Genomic DNA, 23,844 nt, shown 5'->3' on the forward strand with positions numbered 1-23,844 from the left:
TTACTGAAGGTAATAGATTTTGGAGGAGCGGTTAGTTTGTGAGGGTGTGAATGAATGGGAAGGAACACAAGGGAGCTTCTTGGGCTCTACTTCTTGACCTGGGTCATGGTTGCAGCGATATGTTCGTGTCATAAAAATTTGTCAAGCTCTGAATCTGTCATCTGTACCGTTTATGTACATTACTCAATTGAATATGTATGTTATTCAATTTTTAAAGTCAACCACTCAGAGAAAAGGTTAAGATTAAACAACTTTAAGGGAGGCACTGATAAGGAGAAAATTAAATCTTACATTTATACGCTCTAAATAGAGTCAAGATAAGACTGTAAATGAAGTGCAGTTCACCTAATCTCTTGCCACTTGGATCTGCACAGTTGATTTATATCTCTGTGACTCAAAAAAGAAGCTCCTTTTTCCTTCAAGGAAAGGAATAAATAATTCCTTTAGGAATAGTCTATGGGAAGTTCATAAAAGGGTATTAGTAACCTAGTCATATCTATTTCATTTTTAAAGTTGATGTCCATTTAATAAAACAAACTTGTGATGTGCAAAGGGAACTCTCTATCCATGAGATACTTGTAAAAATTTAATTTCAGCAGTGTGTTTTCACCCCCATAGAATTGTTTTCATTGGATATTTAATAGAGATTACACGGGCTTTAGATTACTAAGTGTTCTACTTTTGTTTTTTAAGATTTTTAAAAAATAAATTTATTTACTTAATTTTGGCTGCGTTGGGTCTTCGTTGCTGTGTGCAGGCTCGCCGTCTTTCTCTAGTTGCAGCGAGTGGGGGCTACTCTTCGTTGTGGAGCATGGGCTCTATGTGCGCAGGCTTCAGTAGTTGTGGTATGTGGGCTCAGTAGTTGTGGTTCGCGGGCTGTAGAGCACAGGCTCCATAGTTGTGGTGCACAGGCTTAGTTGCTCTGCGGCATGTGGGATCTTCCCAGACCAGGGCTCGAACCCATGTCCCCTGCGTTGGCAGGCAGATTCTTAACCACTGTGCCACCAGGGGAATCGCATATTCTACTTTTTTATTGATAGTATGTGTTCTCACTGACTCAGCAGCCTTCTTTGTTACCGTCATGGTGAACTGACAAGATCCATTTACTTTTTAGGTGCAGGTGTTTGGACTATATTCTGGAGAAGAATTTCATGAGACTTTTGACTGTCCCATTAAAGTAAGTATTCAGTAAGTTTTAATTTTTCTAAGGATTTTCTCAACAAAGGCAATAGGATTACAATACTTTGAACACTACCAATCTTGCATTCATTTTGTCAGTAAGTATCTGTTCAACTAATGTACCAGATACTATTTGATGCTGGGAAGGTACACAGAATGTATATTATGTGACTGTGATCTCAGTCTATCTTCAGGAATCTTTTGTTGTAATGGGTGAGATGATACACACACACACACACACACACACACACACACACACACACACACACAATCTGTGATTAAAGACTCAAAGAGGTAAAAACAGTATTAAGGAATCTAAAACTGAGAGAGGTTACTTCTAGCTGTCCTCGTTACTGATGGCTTTGTAGATGGACTGTTGTTTGGGCTTTAATATACAGGGCTGATGGAGAAAGCTGACTTCCCATGTGGAAGAACAGTATAATATAAACGGAGAGGCTAGAAAATTCAAATCGTGTTCAGGAAGTGGCAAGTAGTCTAGTTTAGATGGTGCATAAAATACTGACTTGGCAGGAAAGCTGCACGGGCCGATTGACGCTGGCTTTGTATTCAGGCTAAGGAATTTGGACTCCATCTGGCAGATAAGGAGAAATTACTGAATGTTGGAGAGCAAAGAAGTGGTGTAAACTGAGCTAAGCTTAAGGAAAAGTAATATGGCAGCTATAACAGTGTTAGATGTGAGAGCTGATAGACCCAAGGCAGAAGGACCGATTTTAGGTAACAGTCATGGTAGTTACAGTGGGTATTACAGTTGTTAAAGGAAGAGGTCGTTCAACTTTCTCAGGTGTTTATTCAAACATTTATTGATCAACAGGTGAAGGAGAGATGGGATCTGATGTGTGTTTTAGAAAGCCAGCCCTGCCACAGTGCAGGGGGATGTAAGCAAGAGAGTGACTGGGGACAGAAGACAATTTAGAGGGCTAATGCTGTACTCTAGAAATGGTGTTACAGGAGCTCAGTGAAAAGAGGGATGGTGAGTACTCAGGATGGTGTAGAAGGAATGAATCGGGAAAGCCTCGAGGAGGTAGACGTACTAAGACTTAGTGATGGCGTGGCCGAGGGTCATAAAAGATGGAGGAGCTGAGGGTGGATCCAGGGTCTTGCTTCGGTAGTGGTGTGTGGGAATGTCATCAATGGAAATAAGGGATGGTTTGAGGAAGGATGTTGCTAGTTTGGGCTTGAGTCTAGATAACTGTAGCACATCTGGTGGAAATGTTATGTAGGAAACATTCATGGAAACATGAATATGGACCTCAGTATGGAGATTGGCCCTAAAAACACAAAATGGATAACCACAGCTGAGTAAGATGAAACCATTTTGAAAGATATTATCCAGTTAAAGAGTCAGATGTGGCACATGTGTACAATGGAATATTACTCAGCCATAAAAAGGAACGAAATTGAGTTATTTGTAATGAGGTGGATGGGCCTAGAGTCTGTCATACAGAGTGAAGTAAGTCAGAAAGAGAAAAATAAATGCCAGATGCTAATGCACATATATATGGAATCTAAAAAAGTGGTACTGATGAACCTAGTGGCAGGGCAGGAATAAAGACACAGACGTAGAGAATGGACTTGAGGACACGAGGGGGAAGGGGAAACTGGGACAAAGTGAGAGAGTTAGCATTGACATATATACACTACCAAATGTAAAATAGATAGCTAGTGGGAAGCAGCCGCATAGCACAGGGAGGTCAGCTTGGTGCTTTGTGACCACCTAGAGGGGTGGGATAGGGAGGGTGGGAGGGAGACGCAAGAGGGAGGAGATAATGGGGATATATGTATACGTATAGCTGATTCACTTTGCTGTACAGCAGAAACTAACAGAACATTGTAAGGCAATTATATTCCAATAAAGATATTTAAAAAAAGAAGAGTGAGAAGACTGATGGTCAAATAATTCTGGAGCACTAATTTAAAGATTAAGGTAGTGGGAGAAAAAAAAAAACAGTGAGGGATCTAAGAAGAATTAGTTAGGGTGATCGGAGGAGACCCAGGAGAGTGGTGTCAGGGAAGCCAAAGGAGAGAGGGTTTCCAGAAGGAAGGAGTGGGCATCGTGGGAAAGGCAGTGTGGAGATCACACGAGGTGGGGACTGAAACACGTAGCAGGAGGCTCACCATGTGTCAAGAAGTAAATGGGAGATGAAGAAGTAGAAACAAGCAACGTAGACTCTTCTTCCAAGAAATTTCATGATGAAGAAGGGAATTCATCTGATAGACGGAGAGAAAGCCAGGGTCCCAGGAGCATTTCTGCTGGTCATGTTTTGGTTGATGGTAAAAAGTCAGTAGGGGGGAAAGATCAAAAATAAGAGAAAGGGAAAACTTAGTGGAGTGGCACTAAGGGATGGGATCCGTCGTGTTGGGAGGGAGAGAAACCTTGGATATGAGTCCTCCAGCCTCCCGCCGGTGAGGCCAAGCCCAAGTGTTGCTACGTTGGGCAGTGAAGGACCCGCAGTCAAGGGCAATGACCAGGAAGTGAAAAAAGGGGTAAGGTAATGTGGTGGAGGGGCACGGGGATGTCTGGAATAGCAGCTGCGATGTAGGATGATGCACTGTAAGAGAGCTAAGAGGACTCTCCTAAGAGAGTTTAAGAATGTGTAACAACAGAATATGCAAATGATTCCATTGATATCCAGGATGGATTAGGGAAGTGTGGAAGGGAAGAAGGGCTAACCTGGGAAGGAGGAATGGTTAGAGAAGTGAGGAGTCAAATGCTAAATGCCCTCAAAATGACAGTGTAGGAAGAGGAATCTATTCCGTTGGAGGATGGAAATGTATTAGTTAATTAACAAGAGTGTAGAATGTATTTAGTTGAAGTTTTATGAAGGTGTAATTGTGTGAATTTTTTTTAATGCCCAGAAATATTCTGTTAGGTTGGAAAAAAACACATTGTATTAGTTGATGAATACATGGGTCTGGGGATAAAAAATAAGGAGACAGAGTCTCTGCAGGCTGACAGCCATAAAAGGGGAGCCCCAAAGATGGGTTTACACTGAGTGCAGCCACCAGACCTTCAGAAATGCCACTGGCAAGTGAAGTAAACGGTGGTGAGGATGGAGCAGCCTTGAGAGCAACCTTTCTGAGGGGTTGGGAGGAGATCGTGGAGAGCGGATGAGAACCAAGGGGCCGGGAACTGAGGCTGGAGGTGAAAGGGAAGGGCCTGGATGCTGCGCTCCAGAACTCCTGGGTCCTGCAGCTCTGTTGTCTTTCTGCTGTTAGGGCGCGGATGTAATTGTGCTAAGTGTCTGAGGCTGCATCGCCAGCCCTGTTCCACTGGGTGCTCTCAGTCACTGGAAGGCATCTGGACAAGGAGATAGTTGGGTTCTTTCTCTGGGTTTCTTCTATGAAATGTATTCAGTTACACACATTTGTGACATCTCACTGCCTCTACTGACTGCCTTGGCTGTCTCTAAAGAGGGGTGCCCACTCAGAGGGTCCCACTCAGCCAGAAACGACAACTGTTCACTCTCATCTTTTAGCTTTGACCCAGCTTCGTAGAAGAAACCTTTTCATACCAGAGCAAAACTCATCCTCAGTTGGTACAGAATATTACCTGCATAGATTACTTCCTACCAGGATACCGGGTTGATTTTTAGATCATGCTGCCGGTTATGTACAAAGGGCTTTCATTCTGTGCTAGAGCTGTGACTCCTAAACCACTGTTGGGTCCTTATTCCCTTGCAGATCATCGCCGTGCATCCGCATTTCGTGAGATCCAGCTGCAAGCAGTTTGTGACCGGAGGGAAGAAGGTAAGCGCTGCGTGTTGACCGTCACATGCCGTCTTTGAGGGGGTTCTGTTTGCTCCTTAATTTATCTTTAGTATTTTTAATGTCTGCCTCTTTGTGCAGAGAAAATTCGCGAAAGCACAATGTAGTGAAATCAGGAGACCATCACCTCCTGGGGGAGGTGTGGCCTCAGTGCTTCTCACTGACATTCCTTTGGAGTAGATGTAGGGCAAAAACAGAGATGTTACTCCAGCTACCACCTAGTGCTTTGAAATATTGTCCCTTCCACAAAGAAGAAGTAGCATTTAACAGTAACAAAAGAGCAAGTAAACTAGTGTTTTTTCCCGTTGTAGAAAATCTCCTGCAGGCCTTGAGACAGTTTTAGAACAATTATGGCTCTTTTTTGCTGACATGTTCCTGGAATATTTATTATCTTAGTGCTATTTAAAAAATAAGAGAGTAAAATAAACCTTTTGTACATTTACATGTTTGTAGATAAATTCTAAAATTAAAGACTCTGCTTATAGAATAAGTTCATTTTTCTATTCTTATTCACCAGGGAATTTTTAAAAACCATTTTTATAATAAAATGCTACCACTGTCCTGGAACTCTGAATGTTATTTCATATTCAGTTTGGGGATCAGTGGAGAGAAGGCTCTGTGCGGTATTTCTATAGCAGGGTATAGGTATGGAATGGCTGCTTTGAGGCTCAGCTACCACATGATTTGGAATGTTCTGTAGTAGTTATCTGTCTTTTTCCCTTGGTCTGCAGCTTCATAGAATGATAGGGCATTCATAGAATGTCTATAGAATTAATCAGTGGGAATTACAGATTTAAACTAACTTTCTCTATCTTAGACCTGCAGCTAATTCACTCCTGAAAGAAATAGCTACCTTACTTGTCTTTGTTGGCCTCAGGAAAGAGTAACTTTAAAATTCCTCTTGTTAAAGTATTTCTTTACTAAGCACTTTTCTAGTTAGGAAATTTTATGTGAGATAGAGCATGAATTCACTTAGCTGTTGTTGACTGAAAAAAAATGCACAACATGAGAGTTGTGAGTTAAGTTTTATCTGGGGCAAAATGAGGGCTATAGCCCGGGAGATAGCATTTCAGATAGCTCTGAGGAACTGCTCCGAAGAGGTAGGGGGAAGGTCAGTATATACGTGATTTTGGTGAAGGGGGAGTACATGCAGTCAAGTACACATTTTTTGCACATATTTTTCTACCAGTCTCATGAAGGTTTCTGCTAGTCACAAGGAGCAGACGTCACCATGTAGGATTTTAGTGTTTTTCTAGATATGAGGAGATGCAAGAATTGGGCTCATAAAATTGGCTCCTGAAAATATCTAACTATCTGAAGACCTGTTCTGCCAGTTTGTTTGTTTTTTTCCCCAGAGCACAGAGTGCCTGATTTCTGATCTCCACCCTGAACTCCTTTCGGAGGGTGTTGAAGGTCAGCAGCTGCAGGGGCTCATAATTTAATCCTTGTAGAGGTAGATGGCAAGTGCTAATTTGTAGGTGACAGTATAATTTAAACCCAGGCATTTTTATTTAAAACTCAGTGGGGATAAAGAATGCTGAGTCACTGTGTTTTTTTGTTTAAGTGGCCTAAAACAACAAACTTTCATTATCTCACAGGTCAGAAATTAAAGAGTGACTTTCCTGTATGGCTCTGGCTCAGGGTCTCTTGTGAGATTTCAGTCTTTTTTTTGCCCAGGGCTGCACTCATTTGAAGGCTTAACTGGGGCTGGAGTATCTGCTTTCTTAAAGGTCTGTTGCCTTCTTAAGAGCAATCCCTCATAAAATGTTGATAACTTAAAATATTGATAAATCACTTTGGTTGAAGTATTTCCCTAGTGGGGATGCAGTTTTGAGTTCTAGCTCTCCAATTTCAGAAGCTAGAGATTTTACAGTTGTCCCCTATTTTTTGAAGGTATTGGTGATGAAAGAACATATTAGAGATAATATGAGTGATGTCCAAGTGGACTCAAACTCATACTTTGGGATTTTCCTGTGTTGGTGTGTGTTCTTAATAATCAGCTTGTTGGTGGAGGTTAGTAATTGCTTTTATACTGTGAAGGATACCTATAGTCTGATGTAGTTTGCCACAGTAGTTTTGCTACATGAATGTCTTGTCAACCTGCAGGATGCCTGGGTTAACTGTGTCAATTTCGTGTTCTTCGTCCTTCTACTTAGCATTTGACATCATTTACAGACATCTGTAGGAAGGACCTTGTGAATGTAGCTGTTTGGGCCAAAGCTTGTTGAGTATATACATGAGCAATTATATGGACGACAGAGTAGTGCAGGCAAGGTCATATGGAGAGAAGTTGGAATTTATACAAAGACTACGTTGTGAATAGCAGTAAAGTAAGTAGAATTCACTGAATGCTGAACAGGCAAGAACATCAGAGATTTGGTTCATCTTTTTGGTTATCACTGACTGCTTGACAGGTTTTTCTGTGTTCACTCTTCTAAGAGACAGCATTGTCTTTTCTCCTTTCTTCCTATTCACTTCTCCAGAAATGCATGGGTAGACATTTCTTCCCAAGCACAAAAAGATGTTTAATTATGTGTATATAAATTAAAAACAGTTCAGGTCATCTGGTAAAAAAGTTTTAAAAAAATGATATTGTTAGAATTTCTGGATTAAAATCATTTAAAAGAAAAAACACACACCAAAGGGTTAGTATATTGTATAAAGGACTTTGGATATTGAGCTTGATAAAAGTATATGTGTGATATTTTGAAGTGAAGAATCAGAGGAGTCCACATGTCAATGTAAATGATATTGTCATCTCTTTTAGATTTTTTAATAGCTTTATTGATATGTAATTTGCATGCCATAAAGTTCACCAGTTTAAAGTGTACAACTCGGGGACTTCCTTGCTGGTCCTGTGGTTGAGACTCCACGCTTTCACTGTGGGGCGCGCAGGTTCCATCCCTGGTCGGGGAACTAAGATGCCGCATGCTGCGCAGCACAGCCAAAAAACTAGAGTGTACAATTCAGTGGTTCTTAGTATATTTACAGAGTTGTGCAGCCATCACCATAATCTAGTTTTAGAGCATTGGCATCATCCCAGCCTCGTCCCCATTAGCAGTTACTCCACATTCCCCTTCCCCCACTTCCCAACCCCAAGCTACCACTGATGTATTTCACTTCTCTATAAATTTGCCTGTTCTGGATATTTCATATAAATTCCGGGTATTTCATGTAAATGGAATCATACAATAAGTACGTGGCCTTTGTGTCTGACTTCTTTCATTAGTTTTCTAGGTACATCCATGTTGTAGCATGTATCAGTACTTCATTCCTTTTTATGGCCAAATTACATTTCATCGTATGGATATATTTTATTTAGCAATATTTAATTATGATTTATTATTTAAATATTTTATTTAAATATTTATCAGTTGATGGACATTTGGGTTGTTTCCACCTGTTGACTATTATGAATAATGCTGCTGTGAACAGTAGTCAAAACATGGAAGCAACCTAAATGTTCATCGAGAGATGAATGGATAAAGAAGATATGGTGTGTGTGTGTGTGTGTGTGTGTATGTATATGTATGTATATATATATACATACATATACATACACACACACACACACACACACACACACACACAATGGAATATTACTCAGTCATAAAAAAGAATGAAGTAATGCCATTTGCAGCAACATGGGTGGACCTAGAGATTGTCATACTAAGTGAAGTAAGCCAGACAGATATCATTATAATATCACTTATATGTAGAATCTAAGAAAATGATACAAATGAACTTATTTACAAAACAGAAATAGACCCACAGACATAGAAAACAAACTTATGGTTACCAAAGGGGAAAGGAGAGGGGGAGGGATAAGTCAGGAGTTTGGGATTAACATATACACACTACTATATATAAAATGGATAACCAACAAGGACCTACTGTATAGCACAGGGAACTCGACTCAGTATTTTATAATAACCTATAAGGGGAAGAGGATCTGAAAAAGAATAGATAAATATATATGTATAACTGAATCACTTTGCTGTACACCTACTTCAGTTAAAAATATAATAAAATTAAAGGCCATTATAATTTTTCCTACTTATGTTAAAGGCTTAAGAAACATTGGCATGTAAATGTGCCCTCTATTCAGGGACTTGTGACATACAAACTATTCACTGATTTCTCTGGATTCATTAAAGTTTATTGTGTAAATATGTATTTAGTGAGTAGTAAAAAATAGTGTTTAATCAATAAACTAGAGTGACTTATTTGTACAGGGTTAAATAACCAGAGATTTCCAAAACATGGCACCAGCTTGGTGTGCTTTGCAGAAATCTCCAGAGAGATTTCTTCCTTCTGTATGTGTATGGTATGTACTTTTAAAGATCACTTCCGCTGCATGGTTTTTGGCATTTGCGTGTTTTGTTTGTTTTAAAATAGATTTATTTAGTTGAAGGTATTTCAGGAAATATTTCTGATTTCATTAAGGAATGCACCTTTGATTTTAAAAACTAAGAGAAAGGCTTTTTGGAAGGTGACATTAAGAAACAGATACTATTGTGAAAAGATTCTTTTCTTTTTTAGGGTGTTAGGAGGACCCTCATTTTTTCCCCTTATAACCGAGTTACGGCATTTTGTTCCTTTGATAAATGAGAATAACAAAGACTGTGTTGGCCCGATCGCAACTCTGATCATTTAACTGCAATTTTCAACCAGCGCCATAAGCTAAGCAGAACTAGTTTCAAGAGTCCAACATTTAGCAAATGGTGATAACCTTGCAATAATCATACATTGCAGATATCAAGACCTCCCTGTTTAGAGTAGATGGCAGATCATATAGGGGAAAAAAGAGCAAAGACAATTATCATGTAACTGAGAGGTAATGACCTTCTGCCTTTAAGAAGTAATTTAATCTTAAAAAAAATTGGAGCAAAGACTGGCCAAATGAAGGTGTAATGTGGAATAAAGGCATTCTTAAGGCATTCTTAACCCTTAAGAACACTGATCTTACTTAGACTGACAGCTAAATGCATCTAGGAATCATATGCCAACTTCTGTAGACAATGATGAAAGCAGTGCAGCGACCACAGAAGTGGAATAGGAAAGATGGATGTCCTACAGTGACATATTCATGATGTCATTTCATAAGAAAATTTGACAGAGATGTCTAATTTAATATTTTAGTTGATTTGATTTGATGAGAAATTTTGATTCCTGGAAGAACATTTCTTTAAAAGTAATCAGGACATACATTTCAGAATAGTTCCATAAAATAGCCATGTAGCAGAAAAAACCTGAAACTGCAGTTTGACACATTTGTTGATATTTCCTTTTTAAGGTTCTAGCTTCTTAGGTCTTTAGAGAGAGTTCCCTATCCACCCAGGACTAGGGAAGAGGAGGCAATAGTTCTGTGTGGCATAAACTTTTAGGTTTTCAAGGTAACTTCTTAGTAGTTGAATGCCATAGCTGGATTTATGGTCTCCAGTGCTTGACACATGAGCATGAAAAGATTATTCTTGGGCTTCCCTGGTGGCGCAGTGGTTGAGAGTCCGCCTGCTGATACAGGGGACACGGGTTCGTGCCCCGGTCCGGGAAGATCCCACATGCCGCGGAGCGGCTGGACCCGTGAGCCATGGCCGCTGAGCCTGTGCGTCCAGAGCCTGTGCTCCGCAACGGGAGAGGCCACAACAGTAAGAGGCCTGCGCACCGCAAAAAAAAAAAAAAAAAAAAAAAGCTTATTCTTAATTCTGTTTTGTTTCCATGTTGAAAAAAAGAAAAGGAAAAGCACATCTCTTAAGAGTGCCATTGGAGAGAGCTTTAAAACATGAGAATCGATGGATTTTTTTCTTTTAAGTGTAACCTCCTTGTGTAGCAAGAATTAGAATGCATGAGCATAGCAATGAGGTTATCTCTTTGAGAAATAAGTCGGCAAAGCAGATCTTGTCTGGGTTTTTTTTTTTTAATTACTCAACTTTCTCTGTCAGCAGATAAACTTGAGCTCCCTACGACCTTTACCTTTGAACTCTGAAATACACTTCATAATAACTGATTCTCCTCCTTTGACAAATGATTAAATTGTCGTGATGCAGTTTGCAGCAGAGTTCATTTTTCGAAACAAGGGAGTCAGCTGTTTGGCATTGTGGTGGGCCAGGTCCCCTCACTCTAGCCGCAGGGACAGCTTGCTTTGTAAGCTGCAAAACGTCAGTCAGCAAACGAGGTAAGGACCTGCGTGCATGAAATGAGAAAAAGCGCTTCACTGTTTGGGGCTGAAGGCTTATGGCAAATTTTACCTGAAGGACAGAACTAGAAGCATCAGCTAGCTTCTCAGTGTCCGAGAATGATCGGCAAAAAACAAATTGCATTCTCGATTCTTTTTGGAAGAGGATGCCGTGGAGCAGCTTTTTGTAATAATGCGAATCTTTTTAGAATTTAGACAGCCCAGCGAACTACTATGACCACTAAGTGTGAAACGTAGAGGTGCTTCCTTTTATGTTTGCTTGTCTCCTGGTCAGATGGAAAATGGGGTTCTTGGGGGTCACAAAGGATTTTTTAATTAAAAAATTTTTTTAAATTATTTTTTTTAAGTTTTGGCTGCGTTGGGTCTTCGTTGCTGTGCACGGGCTTTCTCTAGTTGCGGCGAGCGGGGGCTACTCTTTGTTGCGGTGCGCGGACTTCTCATTGCAGTGGCTTCTCTCTTGTTGTGGAGCACGGGCTCTAGGTGCACGGGCTTCAGTAATTGCAGCACGCCAGCTCAGTAGTTGCGGCACGCGGGCCCTAGGGTGTGCGGGCTTCAGTAGTTGTGGCCTGTGGGCTCAGTAGTTGCGGCGCATGGGCTTAGTTGCTCCGCGGCATGTGGGATATTCCCGGACCAGGGATTGAACCCGTGTCCCCTGCATTGGCAAGTGGATTCCGAACCACTGCGCCACCAGGGAAGTCCCTTAATTTATTGATGTATAGTTGATTTACAATGTTGTATTAATTTCTGCTCTACAACAAAGTGATTCAGTTATATATATTCTTTTTCATTATGGTTTATCCACAGGATATTGAATATAGTTCCCTGTGCTATACTTTAGGACCTTGTTGTTTTTCCTCAAAAAGGATTTGACATCAGTTATGCCTCCCAGTCCGCTGACCAGTGGATCTTCAGAATACTTCTGCAGGCGATCAGATGCTTGATCTTAGGCAGTTTTCTACAGGCAAACTTTTCTTACACATTACTTCCCAGGCAACCACCAAATTTATGTCCTAGTGGTTGTATGTAGAACCATTGTAAAGAAACACCTTCATTTCTTCTGGGCACTGTGTTATAAATTGTGGTTCCATTCCTAGAAATTCATCTCATGCTGTATACATACCAAAACTGATTAAAAGCCACCAACTAATAGGACGTAAAGCACAATGTAACCTTTACAAATGTTTCTTAGGAATGTAAAGCCAAGTTGTGAAACAGCCATATTGTAAAAGTATATTTTGGTGGGTTTTCCTCTCTGTGCTGTACTGCTTGAAGCTAAAAATTGAAATCTAGGTCTTAAAATAGAGATCATTTTCAGTGTCAGAAACAGGCGTTGTTCCTTGCTTTCAAAGTTAAGTTCATTTGTCTCAAACATCAGTTGCTTTTTTGATGTTGATATGTAGAGCTCCCAACATCCTGGAGATGGATCCATGGCAACGGCATTTTCTTCAGTAATCCCCCTTGTTTCATAGCCATCAAAAGGCTGGTGAGAACAGAAACCTTTTTTCTTTAATGAGTTCAACTAACTTTTCCATGTGTGATATTTCCATATTGTTTGCGGCTTCCCCCTGGACTCTGATGATAAGCTTACCACCTGTCTTCCTAGAGCAATCAAACCATCCTTTGCTCCTTGCTGAAAATATCTTCCTTTGCATGTTGAGAATGCTGTGGCTGTTCTTAACTTTTGGAATAGTTATTTCCTCTGCAAGAATCATTGTTTGGTTTAGTATGTTCATTATGTTTTTTTGTGGGGTTTAGTACCAATGGACTGTCATTAACACTGGGAAGCCCCCCCCTCTCTCTCTCTTTTTTTTTTTTTTTTTTTTGCGGTACGCGGGCCTCTCACTGTTGCGGCCTCTCCCGTTGAGGAGCACAGGCTCCGGACACGCAGGCTCAGCGGCCATGGCTCACGGGCCCAGCCGCTCCGCGGCATGTGGGATCTTCCCGGACTGGGGCACGAACCCGTGTCCCCTGCATCGGCAGGCGGACTCTCAACCACCGCGCCACCAGGGAAACCCCTCTCTCTCTTTTTAAAATAAGGCTGTAGAGCACAGGGAACTATATTCATTATCCTGTAATAACATATAATGAAAAATATGAAAAAGTATGTGTGTGTGTGTGTGTGTGTGTGTGTGTGTATATATATATAAAAAACTGAATCACTTTGCTGTACACCTGAAACTAACACAACATTGTAAATCAACTCTACTGCAATAAAAAAATAACATAAAATTTTAAAAAAGATAAGGCTATATAAATGTCATTAACCTTGAGAAGCTTTTCCCTTTCCCCCCCCCCTTTTTTTTTTAAGACAAGGCTCTATAGCAAGGGGTCACAGTTACTGCAATTATAAGTTGGTGTCACCAGTACAGACTATACCACACTATATGACTATATGTCATATATGTCACACTATATGTCATATATGACTATATGACACTATACCTGTCATTTCACAGGGCTATTTGGCGTGAATAGTTCTGACTCTTGAGCACAGCTCGGTTAGAGGGTCCACATAAGGTGCTGTGAGCATGTAGAATCTGGATTTCAGGAATGGTGGTCCGTTTCCAAAAGGAGATAGGAGGAATGCTGCTGGTGGAAAGCAGTTAGCCCGTAAGACCATTAGTCAGAATGGTGATTTGGTAGGAAAATGAATATTCCCAGTCTTTTGAGAGGAAAAAATATGTGTATGTATATATGTATGCATACAGCACTGTTGGGGTAATTTTGCAGTCCTTTGTCTTTAAGCATTTGGGGCTTTTCCCCCCCTAATTGTTTGTTTGATCCCTCTCAGTTTTCTACTTCATTTTCAGCCAGTATTCCTCTTTGATGTTTGTAACAGTGCAAATTTGAACAAAATCAACATCTAATGGTGGTGAATTAGCTGTGTCAGTGCCCTGCGGCCAAAGATCTCCGGAACACACCCACCAGGCATGAGGAAGAGGGTATGCTAGAAAGAGGGCGTTACAGGTTTTGGGCTGATGAAAGATGGTTTGGGGAGGGTTTAAGGAAGCAGAACTTTGCTCTGGATCGGGTGCTGTCAGGAAGCAAGAGTAATTCCACCACTGGGTATCTTAATACATCATATCTAGAAGGAGGACAGACCAAATGAAGGCTAACGACATGTTGATAAAGAAGCAGCAGTCTCTCCTTTTAGCCAGGATAGGGAGGTGTCTGGTCATTTATGTGGCTTGGAAAACATTGATATCCTGTCAGTGTTCAGATATGATTATGGAGTAGTCCTGGTTTTGTCCTCATCTCATGGTCACGGGGCCCTGTCTGATGTTGGTGTTCTGTGACATTTTTTATATTCACCCGGAGAACACGAATGGCAGGCCAGTTCCTGCATGCCAGCTTTTCTCTTTCTTCGTTGTGACAAATAAAATGCCCAACATTTGCTAGGTGACTTCTATTGAGGTACTTTATGAAAATATATGTATGGTCTGATTTCGTTCTTTTGGTAGAAATATAAATGTCTGGTGTAGCAATTTCTTGGAAAGCTGTATACCAAATTATTAACAATATTAATAATATTAACATATATTATTAACAATATCCGGGCAGGATTATTAGTGTTCTTTCTGGCCTTCATTGGCTTTTATTTTCTGCTTTTTTTTTTGGTAGAAAACATGCCTTTTATAATAATAAAAAGCAATAATAAAAGAATGTATAAAGTAATCCCAACTATTTTTGTTTTCAACTTAGCATTGTAAATCATATGAAATTCCCTACATTATTGAAGTCTAATCTTAGCTCAGATGTTCTTTAATGGTTACATAATATTCCATCCTGTGGGTCTGTTTACTTTTCTTAATCATTCTCATATTATTGGACCATTAGGTTGTATCCAGTTTGGGGTTAGCATAAATCATGCTGTAATGAAGCTAGAAATCTTTTGTCTGTGTTTCTGAATGCTTTCCTAGCACTACGATTAGAATTACTGGGTCAAAGATTATGATTATCTTTTAGGCTTTGGATACATAACCGCCAAGTAAAGGTACATTCCAGAAAACATACTGATTTACACCATCTGTGTTAGAGGACCTGTTTCACCGTATCAGCCTGCCAGTTTGATATACATAGAAAGAGATTCCAATGTGCTGTTTTGTAACTTCTTTAAATTATTAGTGATTTTGAGCACTTTTATTTACTAGTCACTTATATCTCTTCCTTTGTGATTTCTCTGGTTGTAGTGTTAGCTCGGGGCAGCTTTTAATATTACCATAGAAGCCAGGACAATCGACGACTGTCCGTTTGATATTTATTGTCAGTTTGAGCACAAATTATTGCTGCTTACTGAATAGCCTGCAGCCTTTTCTCCAATTTTAGCTAAACCTGGAATAATTATTCTTGTTCTAGGGAGGCATTATATAGGAGTCATAATGAGGCTTTAGAGTAGATGCTGAACCATGTACAAAGAGGACGAATATATTCTACTCCATAGATGTGAGTCTGCCCCCAAACCATCTGTCCTGCTGCTTCCTTGGAGGCTCTCAAAGACAAGCCACGGTGCCCAGTTAAAGTCAGGTTCATTTCACTTGGTTTCTTCTGTAGGCAGTGTCCTGATATGTACTTTTCCCCTTTTGCTTCACTTTGTTGCTTTTTTTTTTTACTTGAAGTATAGTTGATTTACAATATTGTGTTAGTTTCAGGTGTACAGCACAGCGATTCCATTATATATATATGTATATATGTGTGTGTGTACATATTCTTTTTCAGATTCTTTTCCCTTATAAGTTATTACAAAATATTGAATATAGTTCCCTGTGTTATAGAGTAGGTCCTTGCTGGTTCCCTTTTGCTTTACTTTGCATCGAGTGAAGTGCTTGTTGAGATCCGTAAACCTGTGTGTTCAGGTGACTCTTTCTCTTATTCAAGACTTAGCAGTTTTGTGTTTCTTTTTCATAACCTCGCTGTGCAAAGATCTCCCCCTGAGTCGTCGATGATTGAGATTATGCGTAGTTAAAATTAGAGATATTTGTTCATCGCACAGAACATTAATTCGTTTCATCACCCAGTGGATGGCTTTTGTGTTTTCTCTACTCTTCGCGGGGCAAGGGGTCCAACCTTGAAGCGAGCCCCAGGAAACAGACCCTCAGACAGCTGCAAACTGAAAAACAGACCCAAGGTGTTTGACATGAACGACCAGTTGTGTTACGTCTGCAGGACCCACCTGGAAGGTTTTCTGTTTGCTTGCTTGTTTGTTTTGTTTTTAGTGGTAAAACTATTTTTTAAATGCCCCATTCATTTCTGGAATCGCATTTACAATTGTGAGCTGCATATGAAGAAACTGCAGATTGCTAGTTTGAATAGGAGTGTGCCTCACATGCTGGCTACAGTTGACTGCTAAACCCATACAGATGGGCAAGTAGATGTATACATCTATATCTCTCTGTCATTGCTAGTTTTTTTGTTTGTTTTTGTGTGGGGTTTTTTGGGGTTTTTTTTGGTTTGTTTGTTTGTTTTTAATATAAAGGGGCTGCTCCTAAGTGGCATATCTTATGTTTAACTTCTTTGGTTCACCTTGAACCCATAGCTTGTATTTCTTGGTCACTAAATTGACTGTTACCTTAGGTTGATATGGTGTTTTCTTAAATTTCAAAGCATATTTCTGGCTACATAGTTTTCACAAGAATAGTTAATTTCAAGGATTTGTCCAAAACCTGTGTGTGTCTTACTTGTGTTTATTCAGATATTGCTTGGAAGCAAATAGCCTGTGAGGTGGCCTCTGGAAATCCATCTGTGTACAGAGACTTTCTCTGGTAGCAGTATCTGGCCTGTGTTTAACTGCTTTTAAACGTGTTAACTCACCTTTTGGGAAGGGGGATGCAGGAAATAACCACCGAATTGAAAGCAGTAATATATGTGGGAAATCCCTGTTTTCTTCCTACATGTTTTAAGTTCTCTCTCAGTGGTGTTTAGAAAGGCTGTGTGTTTTAAACTTTGGTACTGAGCCAAAGCAGGAAGCAGGACAAAGGTGTTCTCTGCTCTGTGGGGTTCTTCTCGGTCACTTCTGTCTCCATCAAGATTCAAGACTCCTATCTGCTGTCAGCAGCCAGCTACCACCCCAGGTCTTCTCCATGCTCACTAATTTTTTTTTTACTTGCCCTCTTGACTTTTTCCATTTTATCCCTAATCTCTTCCAATCTTGGATTTTAAAATCCAAGATTGGGGATAAGTCCTCCCCATCATTATGCCCTGTGTCTATTTTTACTGGGACAGCCTTATTTGGCTTTTTTTTTTTTTTTTTGCGGTACGCGGGCCTCTTACTGTTGTGGCCTCTCGCGTTGCGGAGCATAGGCTCCGGACGCGCATGCTCAGCGGCTATGGCTCACGGGCCCAGCCGCTCCACGGCATGTGGGATCTTCCCAGACCGCGGCATGAACCCGCGTCCCCTGCATCGGCAGGCGGACTCTCAACCACTGAGCCACCAGGGAAGCCCTTATTTGGCATATTTTAACTTGCTGGGTTTTGCTTTTCTTTCTCTATTTCTCTGTTTTATTATCTCACACTCCAGCATCTTCTCTGATCAAGCATTTTGTCTTTTGTGGAGTCTGTTTTCTCCAAGCCTCTCGATCCTTCCTGGTGGAACACCCTTGCCCATGGGTGTTCCCAGACTCAGAGCAAGCAGTGATGCTGGTGTTTAGGGAGCCTGAAGGACTCAAATGATTTATATACTTGGAAGATCACAAAGTGATTAAAAAAGGGCCAGTCACCCTCCCTTTCCTCCATGAGGGAAGAATGGTGATGGGTAATGACGGGTGTTAGGCTACCAGAACTGGCAGCTTTATTACAGCCCAGTAGGAATCATGCCCATGTGTGGGAGATGCTGGGATGTGGTGCAGGAAAGTTCTAGATAGATTTATCAGCACAAAACATAGGAGAATAAAGTATATTGCTGAGGATCTGAGGGCTCCCATTGAAATATAAGTACTGAGAGTGCTGACTGCCAGAGTGTGGATTTATGGGAAATAAAGCCCTAAAGTACTTTCTCCAACAAAAAAATAGACCTCTTGGAAACAGTTTTTCCTCTCTATGTACTTAGCTCCCATTGAGCTTAAATTGCTCTCAGTATTGTGATAATGACAACTCAGTATTACAGGATGTGGAAGATGAACCAAATAAATTAACCAGCTGCTTTTAAGGGTAGTTCACCCAATGGCTTCCCCTCTAAAATGCTTTGTAGAAGATTTGTGCTCAGTAGGTCTCTAGGCAGTTTTATGGCTGCAAGAAAGAAATGGATTTTATTAAATGTCAGTGAAATACAGGCAGATAGTTTTGTGGTAGTTAAATTAGCATAGAATGTGTGTAAGAAAAGCAGATTGTCTCGTCTTAACTTGACGAAACAGAGCTTTCTTTGGCATTCCTGCCGGATAGTGTGTTTCTGCCTGAAATGCCCATAGATTAGGATGGAAAAATCCTGACCCCTCCTGTCTGCAACTGTATGTCTTACAGAATGTTATCCATCAAATCCTGTATGTACAGCATGGTTGTACTTGAAGAGTTTCAAAGGACAGTAATGGGAATAATTCCATAATTACTAGCTGACGTTTAAGGTTTTATACTATGTGTGGATTAGGAAATAGGACTTATAAGTAAAGAATTAGGTGAATTGGGAGTTTGGGATTGTCCCAATACTCTATTTAAAGTAGATGACCAACAAGGACCGACTGTGTGGCACAGGGAGCTCTGCTCAATGTTCTGTAATAACCTAAATGGGAAAAGACTTTGAAAAAGAATAGATACACAAGATACACATGTATGTATAACTGAATCACTTTGCTGTGTACCTGAAATTAACACAACATTGTTCATCAACTATGCTCCAATATAAAATAAAAATTAAAAAAAAGAGAATTAAGTGGAGTGGAGAGGGAAGGCAGAAATAAATGCTTCAAGGGGTCAGGCAGGTAACATAGAGGAGAGAGGCAGGCCGGGTGAGGGGACGGCCAGAAGAAGTGGGCCCTGTGACAGTCCAGAGAGCCCTGGAGCAGGCAGTCAAACCCATTCCAGGGATCACTGATCAGGCCAAATGAGAGGCCAGTGGACATCCCTGAAATCAAGGGGCTGCAGTTAAGGGAGGACTCACCTTCAAAGGACTTTTCAACTTTTTGACAAGTGGTACACAAATTATATCCTCTGGCGTTGAGCAAAGGGAAAGAGACCAGCATTTCAGGAGTAGGACATAGAGTTAGAATAAATGAGCCCTTTCTCAAGGTACAGATGTTTTCCTTGGATGAGTCAGTCTCAGGGTCCTTTTCCTGTAGAGTTTTGAGATTAGGGCAGATGCCAGTGTGTCTGAAATAGTGTAGGGACCTTACTAACTAAAGATGGGCCGAGTAACTGGGGGATTTGGGAATCACACAGCTCTTCCTGTAGCAAATACATTGTGTGTATGGACCATAAAGGAAAGAATAAGACTTGCAGACCTAGGAAAGCCTACTCAGTATCTAATATTTGTTATTCCTGTGTGTCTAGCAAAGTACGTATAAGATGTGGTTTCTCTCCCCGATGGATTTGCAGTCTGCTAGGAAGAGGAGAAGAAAATACATGATCTCAGTGAACTAGATATAAAATGGTGCTAACGATCGCATGACTCAGAACCAGCATGACCGTAAGACGTATGTAGAACCAGGAAATCAGGGGGAAGTTATTTTGATGTACGAAAGAATTCTCCGAAATGATGGTCCTGTCTAATATATTTAAGGCTGTTTGTTTAGTTTTCAAATATAAACTTATATAAAATTTATATAAAAATTTATATAAAATATAAATTTCTTAGTTTTCAAATATAAAGTGATGAAACTACCGCTGTTTGAAAGACATGGGGAAAATAACATGAATCGTGTCTAAAATTGTAATGGAAATTAGTTAAAATTTATTCCATTTACAGAAGCTAGGATATTAGCTGCCCCCCACCTCCTGTTTTTGAGTACCCATCAGTGGCACAGAATGGGTACCACTGATGCTGCCGTCCGAATTATAAAAATAAGGGAGAAGCTCCTTTGCTCCTTTGATTTGTGTCAGAGCAGGTTACACAAGGTTTATTGTAATAGAACTCTGAAAACTCAGACTGAATTCAGCATTCTCTCCTTTTCTTCCTGCCCTCTGCTGGAAGCTTCCCTTGGAGCTAGAGCAGGAGACAAAGGAGGCTGGTGGCCTCAGCTTCATCCTATAACTGAAAGCACACTGACCACAGCAGAAAGGATAGAGTGGAGTGAGTTTGATTTGAATTACAACAGGACTTTATTAACAATTTTATAAAGTTAAATGTTTTATTTAAAAAATAAGTACAGTTTATATGAATTAATTCTAACACATAGGTCAGGATGCTGCAACCATTCCTTCAAGTTCCAGTGAACTTCTTGATATTGTTTTGTTTCAAATATTCCCCTAAATTATCCTGACTGTACAAATTAGAGAATGGATTTTCATCCGCATATTAACATTATAAAAAATAATTCACATGTGCCATGCGGAATAATTATAAAATAGAAATAATATAAAATCGCCTGTCACCTCTTTCTGGAATTAATTATGATTACTTTGTAATGTGTCTTTCAGATTTTAATATATGGATACACATTCATGTTTTATTTAAAAGTCATCATATTTAATCCTGTTTTGCAATCTGCTTTTTTATTTACTATGCCCTGAACCTCTTTTTCTGTTAATAAGAGTCCATCTATAAAATCATTTAGAAATGATTGTATACTCTTCAGCTGTGTAGCTCTACTACATTTTACTCAGTCTATTTCTGTCCATTATAAATAACTTTACATAACTCTCTGCTCACTTATCCGATCACTTGTTAGCATAAATTTCTAGGCTAGGACTACTTCCTGGGGACATTTTTTAAAGCTTTGAGCCCATAATAGTAAAGGATCCTTCAGAAAGATTGTGGGTCCTACATACACACACACGTATACACACAGACAGCCATGTCCCTTGCCCCAGTGTCTGACCTTATCATTTTGGTTCATCTTTGTCAGTTTTTTTCTTTCCTTTTTCCTTCACCTGTCAATTCTGAGACCACTGCTATACTGTTTGGGGTGTTAATTTCATATAATGTTTTACTGTCTGGCAGGGCACATCCACAGGCCCACCCCCAAATTGCTTAATTTTTAAAAAAAATTCTTGTTATTCTCACATATTTTCAAATAAATTCATAGCATTTTGGAAGCTCTAGAAAAAGTTCCTTTGGGATTTTCTTTGGGTTTGCATTAAAATCGTAGTTTAACTTCGTAAGACTTAAGCTCTTCGGTGAGAACTTTGAGTCTTATCATCCAGGAACGTAATATCTTTCCATTTATTTAGTTCTCCTTCTCTCTCCCTCGATAAAGTATTTTGTTTTTGCTGTGTAGCTAGTACGCACCCATCTGTTTTTGTTCATTATTAACTTTGAGAGCTGTGGACTTTCCCTTGTTTACAACTTTGATTGCATCCCCTAAAGTCTAGGTCTGTGCTATTTGTATTTTCATTTTCCAAGTGCTCTGGTTGCAGTTCGATTTCCTCGTTTTATTTATTTATTTTTTTGGCTGTGTTGGGTCTTCGTTTCTGTGCGAGGGCTTTCTCTAGTTGCGGCGAGCGGGGGCCACTCTTCATCGTGGTGCGCAGGCCTCTCACTGTCGCGGCCTCTCTTGTTGCGGAGCACAGGCTCCAGACGCTCAGGCTCAGTAGTTGTGGCTCACGGGCCTAGTTGCTCCACGGCATGTAGGATCCTCCCAGACCAGGGCTCGAACCCATGTCCCCTGCACTGGCAGGCAGACTCTCAACCACTGCGCCCCCAGGGAAGCCCCGATTTCCTCTTTTACCCAAGAAGAGAGAGTATTTTTTTGTTTCAGTTTTTTTTCTGTTTTGCTCTTCTTATCCTTTGTTATTAATTTCTTGCTTAATTTTCTTGTCACCTGAGAATAAGGAGAATTATTTGTGAAGTTCTTCTCTGCTTTACGGAATGTCTTAGTCATGTGTCAGGAGTGGGAGATTTTTTCTTATTCCCTAGACAAGTTTTATTGTTTTCAAATAGCGTATTTTTCCAAATTGCTGGGTTTTTCTTCTTGTTAGCTCTTATTTACTAGAAGTGGCTGTGAAGTTGCCTGTAGATTTTGTGAGAACGCTTCCACATCTTTTACTCTGGACAGTGGTGGGAGAAGGAAGTTTTATGTTTTCATTTTTGCTGAATTGGAACACAGTGTCTGTTGGGAAACAGCTACCAAAGAATGTAATCATTGGTGCAGCAGGGAAGTGCTGGATTTTTGTTAAAGCTTGCTTTCTGTATTTATTAAGGTAACTTTCTACAGGCACTGCCCACCTCACATAACTGGCACAACTGCCCTCCTGTGCCAGCCTGCCTGCTTTTTTCTTCCAAGCTGTGTCTCCGGGCAACAGCAGGAGTGGCTATGCAGGTGTGACTCTGCCGGTGCTGATCAAGGCCCCTGTGTCCCTGGCTGAGATTTTCCCTGTGACTCCCCTCACCTCCAGCCGCCACTGCACTGAGTGTCATTCTGCTGTATACTTGACCGAGGTGGGCTCTTTCTTGTAATGAGTTGGACCACAGCCTTCACTGGGATCTTCTTTCTATCATGTTTTACAGAATTTCTAATTTAAAATTGAGGGCATATTTAATTTTGCTCACCCAGGTACAGATTATGCCCCTTTTAATACTACATTTGGCCATTTCTAGGTGGGGATTGGTGAGGGAGGGGAATTTGATGCCACGGGGCATCTTCCCCTGGCCATCCAGCCAATCCTCCCTTCCAACGGGTGCTTGTGGAGCATTCCCGGGCCCCGCCCACTTCTTACAATCCCCTCCCCCTGACCCAGGCCACAGAGGGAAGACAGACATTGTGACCTTACCATTTCCTCATGTTGAATACAGTTGTCTTTAGCCACCTGTCTTTAGTGAACTGTGATCTTATGCGTGGCAGGAGTTGTATTCTCAGGCTTTCACCTCTGATCCCAAGTTTCAGAGCTGTCCCGTCACAAAACGCTGCACACACTCCGTGGGCGCCTTGGTTCTGTTCTCTGCGTCATGGCCAAGGGAGAGGCTGAATCACAGGTGGAAGCCGTACCTAAGTGTCACCAGCTGGAGGCTTGGTGGTGGTGATCTCTTGGAACCTGGGCGGGGGGAGGATGAGATGGGTTAGAAAGTTGCTGCGCGTATGTAGAGGAGCTCTGTCCTGTGTTTATCCGATGGGAGCACCTGTGCTCAGTAGAAGCCCCGTCTCCCAGTCTCCCCTGTGGCTGTTGTGAGGCCTCCTTGCTCTTGCATGGATGATAGAGAACTTTATACATTTCTGGCATTTTCACTTGACTAAACTTGGCTTATTAATTACTTAATTTTAGGGGTTTTTTTTCCTTTCCTTTTCTTTCTGCCGCTTCTGGCTCTAGGAGCCTAACCATTGAGAAAGACATGTAAGAAATATAAATACTGTGAATTTACTCTCCACTATTCCCTATTTTTTCCCCTATTTTGGGGGTGGAGTATACTAAGGTAAACTGAAATTGACGCTTATGATAGGAATTTAAAAAATTCTGTTATGGAAACTCTCATCAGCAATTGCTTTTAAAAGGTTAACTGTGTATTTCAGGATTACATGTCTAAAGTTATATAGTGTAAGTTACACAATGTATAAATTATACCTTGTATGTATTAAATGACATATTGTATAAAGACCTTTTTTGTT

General features: G+C 40.6%; 1 protein-coding gene across 1 annotated transcript in view; it reads left to right on the top strand.

The window, feature by feature from the left end:
- VPS41 (VPS41 subunit of HOPS complex) overlaps nucleotides 1–23,844 on the top strand; it is a 188,297-nt gene that overhangs the window by 89,733 nt on the left and 74,720 nt on the right. Inside the window, exons 6-7 of the mRNA XM_082846260.1 lie at nucleotides 1,115–1,177; nucleotides 4,882–4,947. Of these exons, the coding sequence (XP_082702386.1) occupies nucleotides 1,115–1,177; nucleotides 4,882–4,947 (129 nt within the window). The remainder of the gene's footprint in view (nucleotides 1–1,114; nucleotides 1,178–4,881; nucleotides 4,948–23,844) is intronic.

The sequence above is a fragment of the Leucopleurus acutus genome, assembly GCF_964270905.1.
Source record: "Leucopleurus acutus genome assembly, chromosome: 9".
In the NCBI taxonomy this organism is placed as follows: domain Eukaryota; kingdom Metazoa; phylum Chordata; class Mammalia; order Artiodactyla; family Delphinidae; genus Leucopleurus; species Leucopleurus acutus.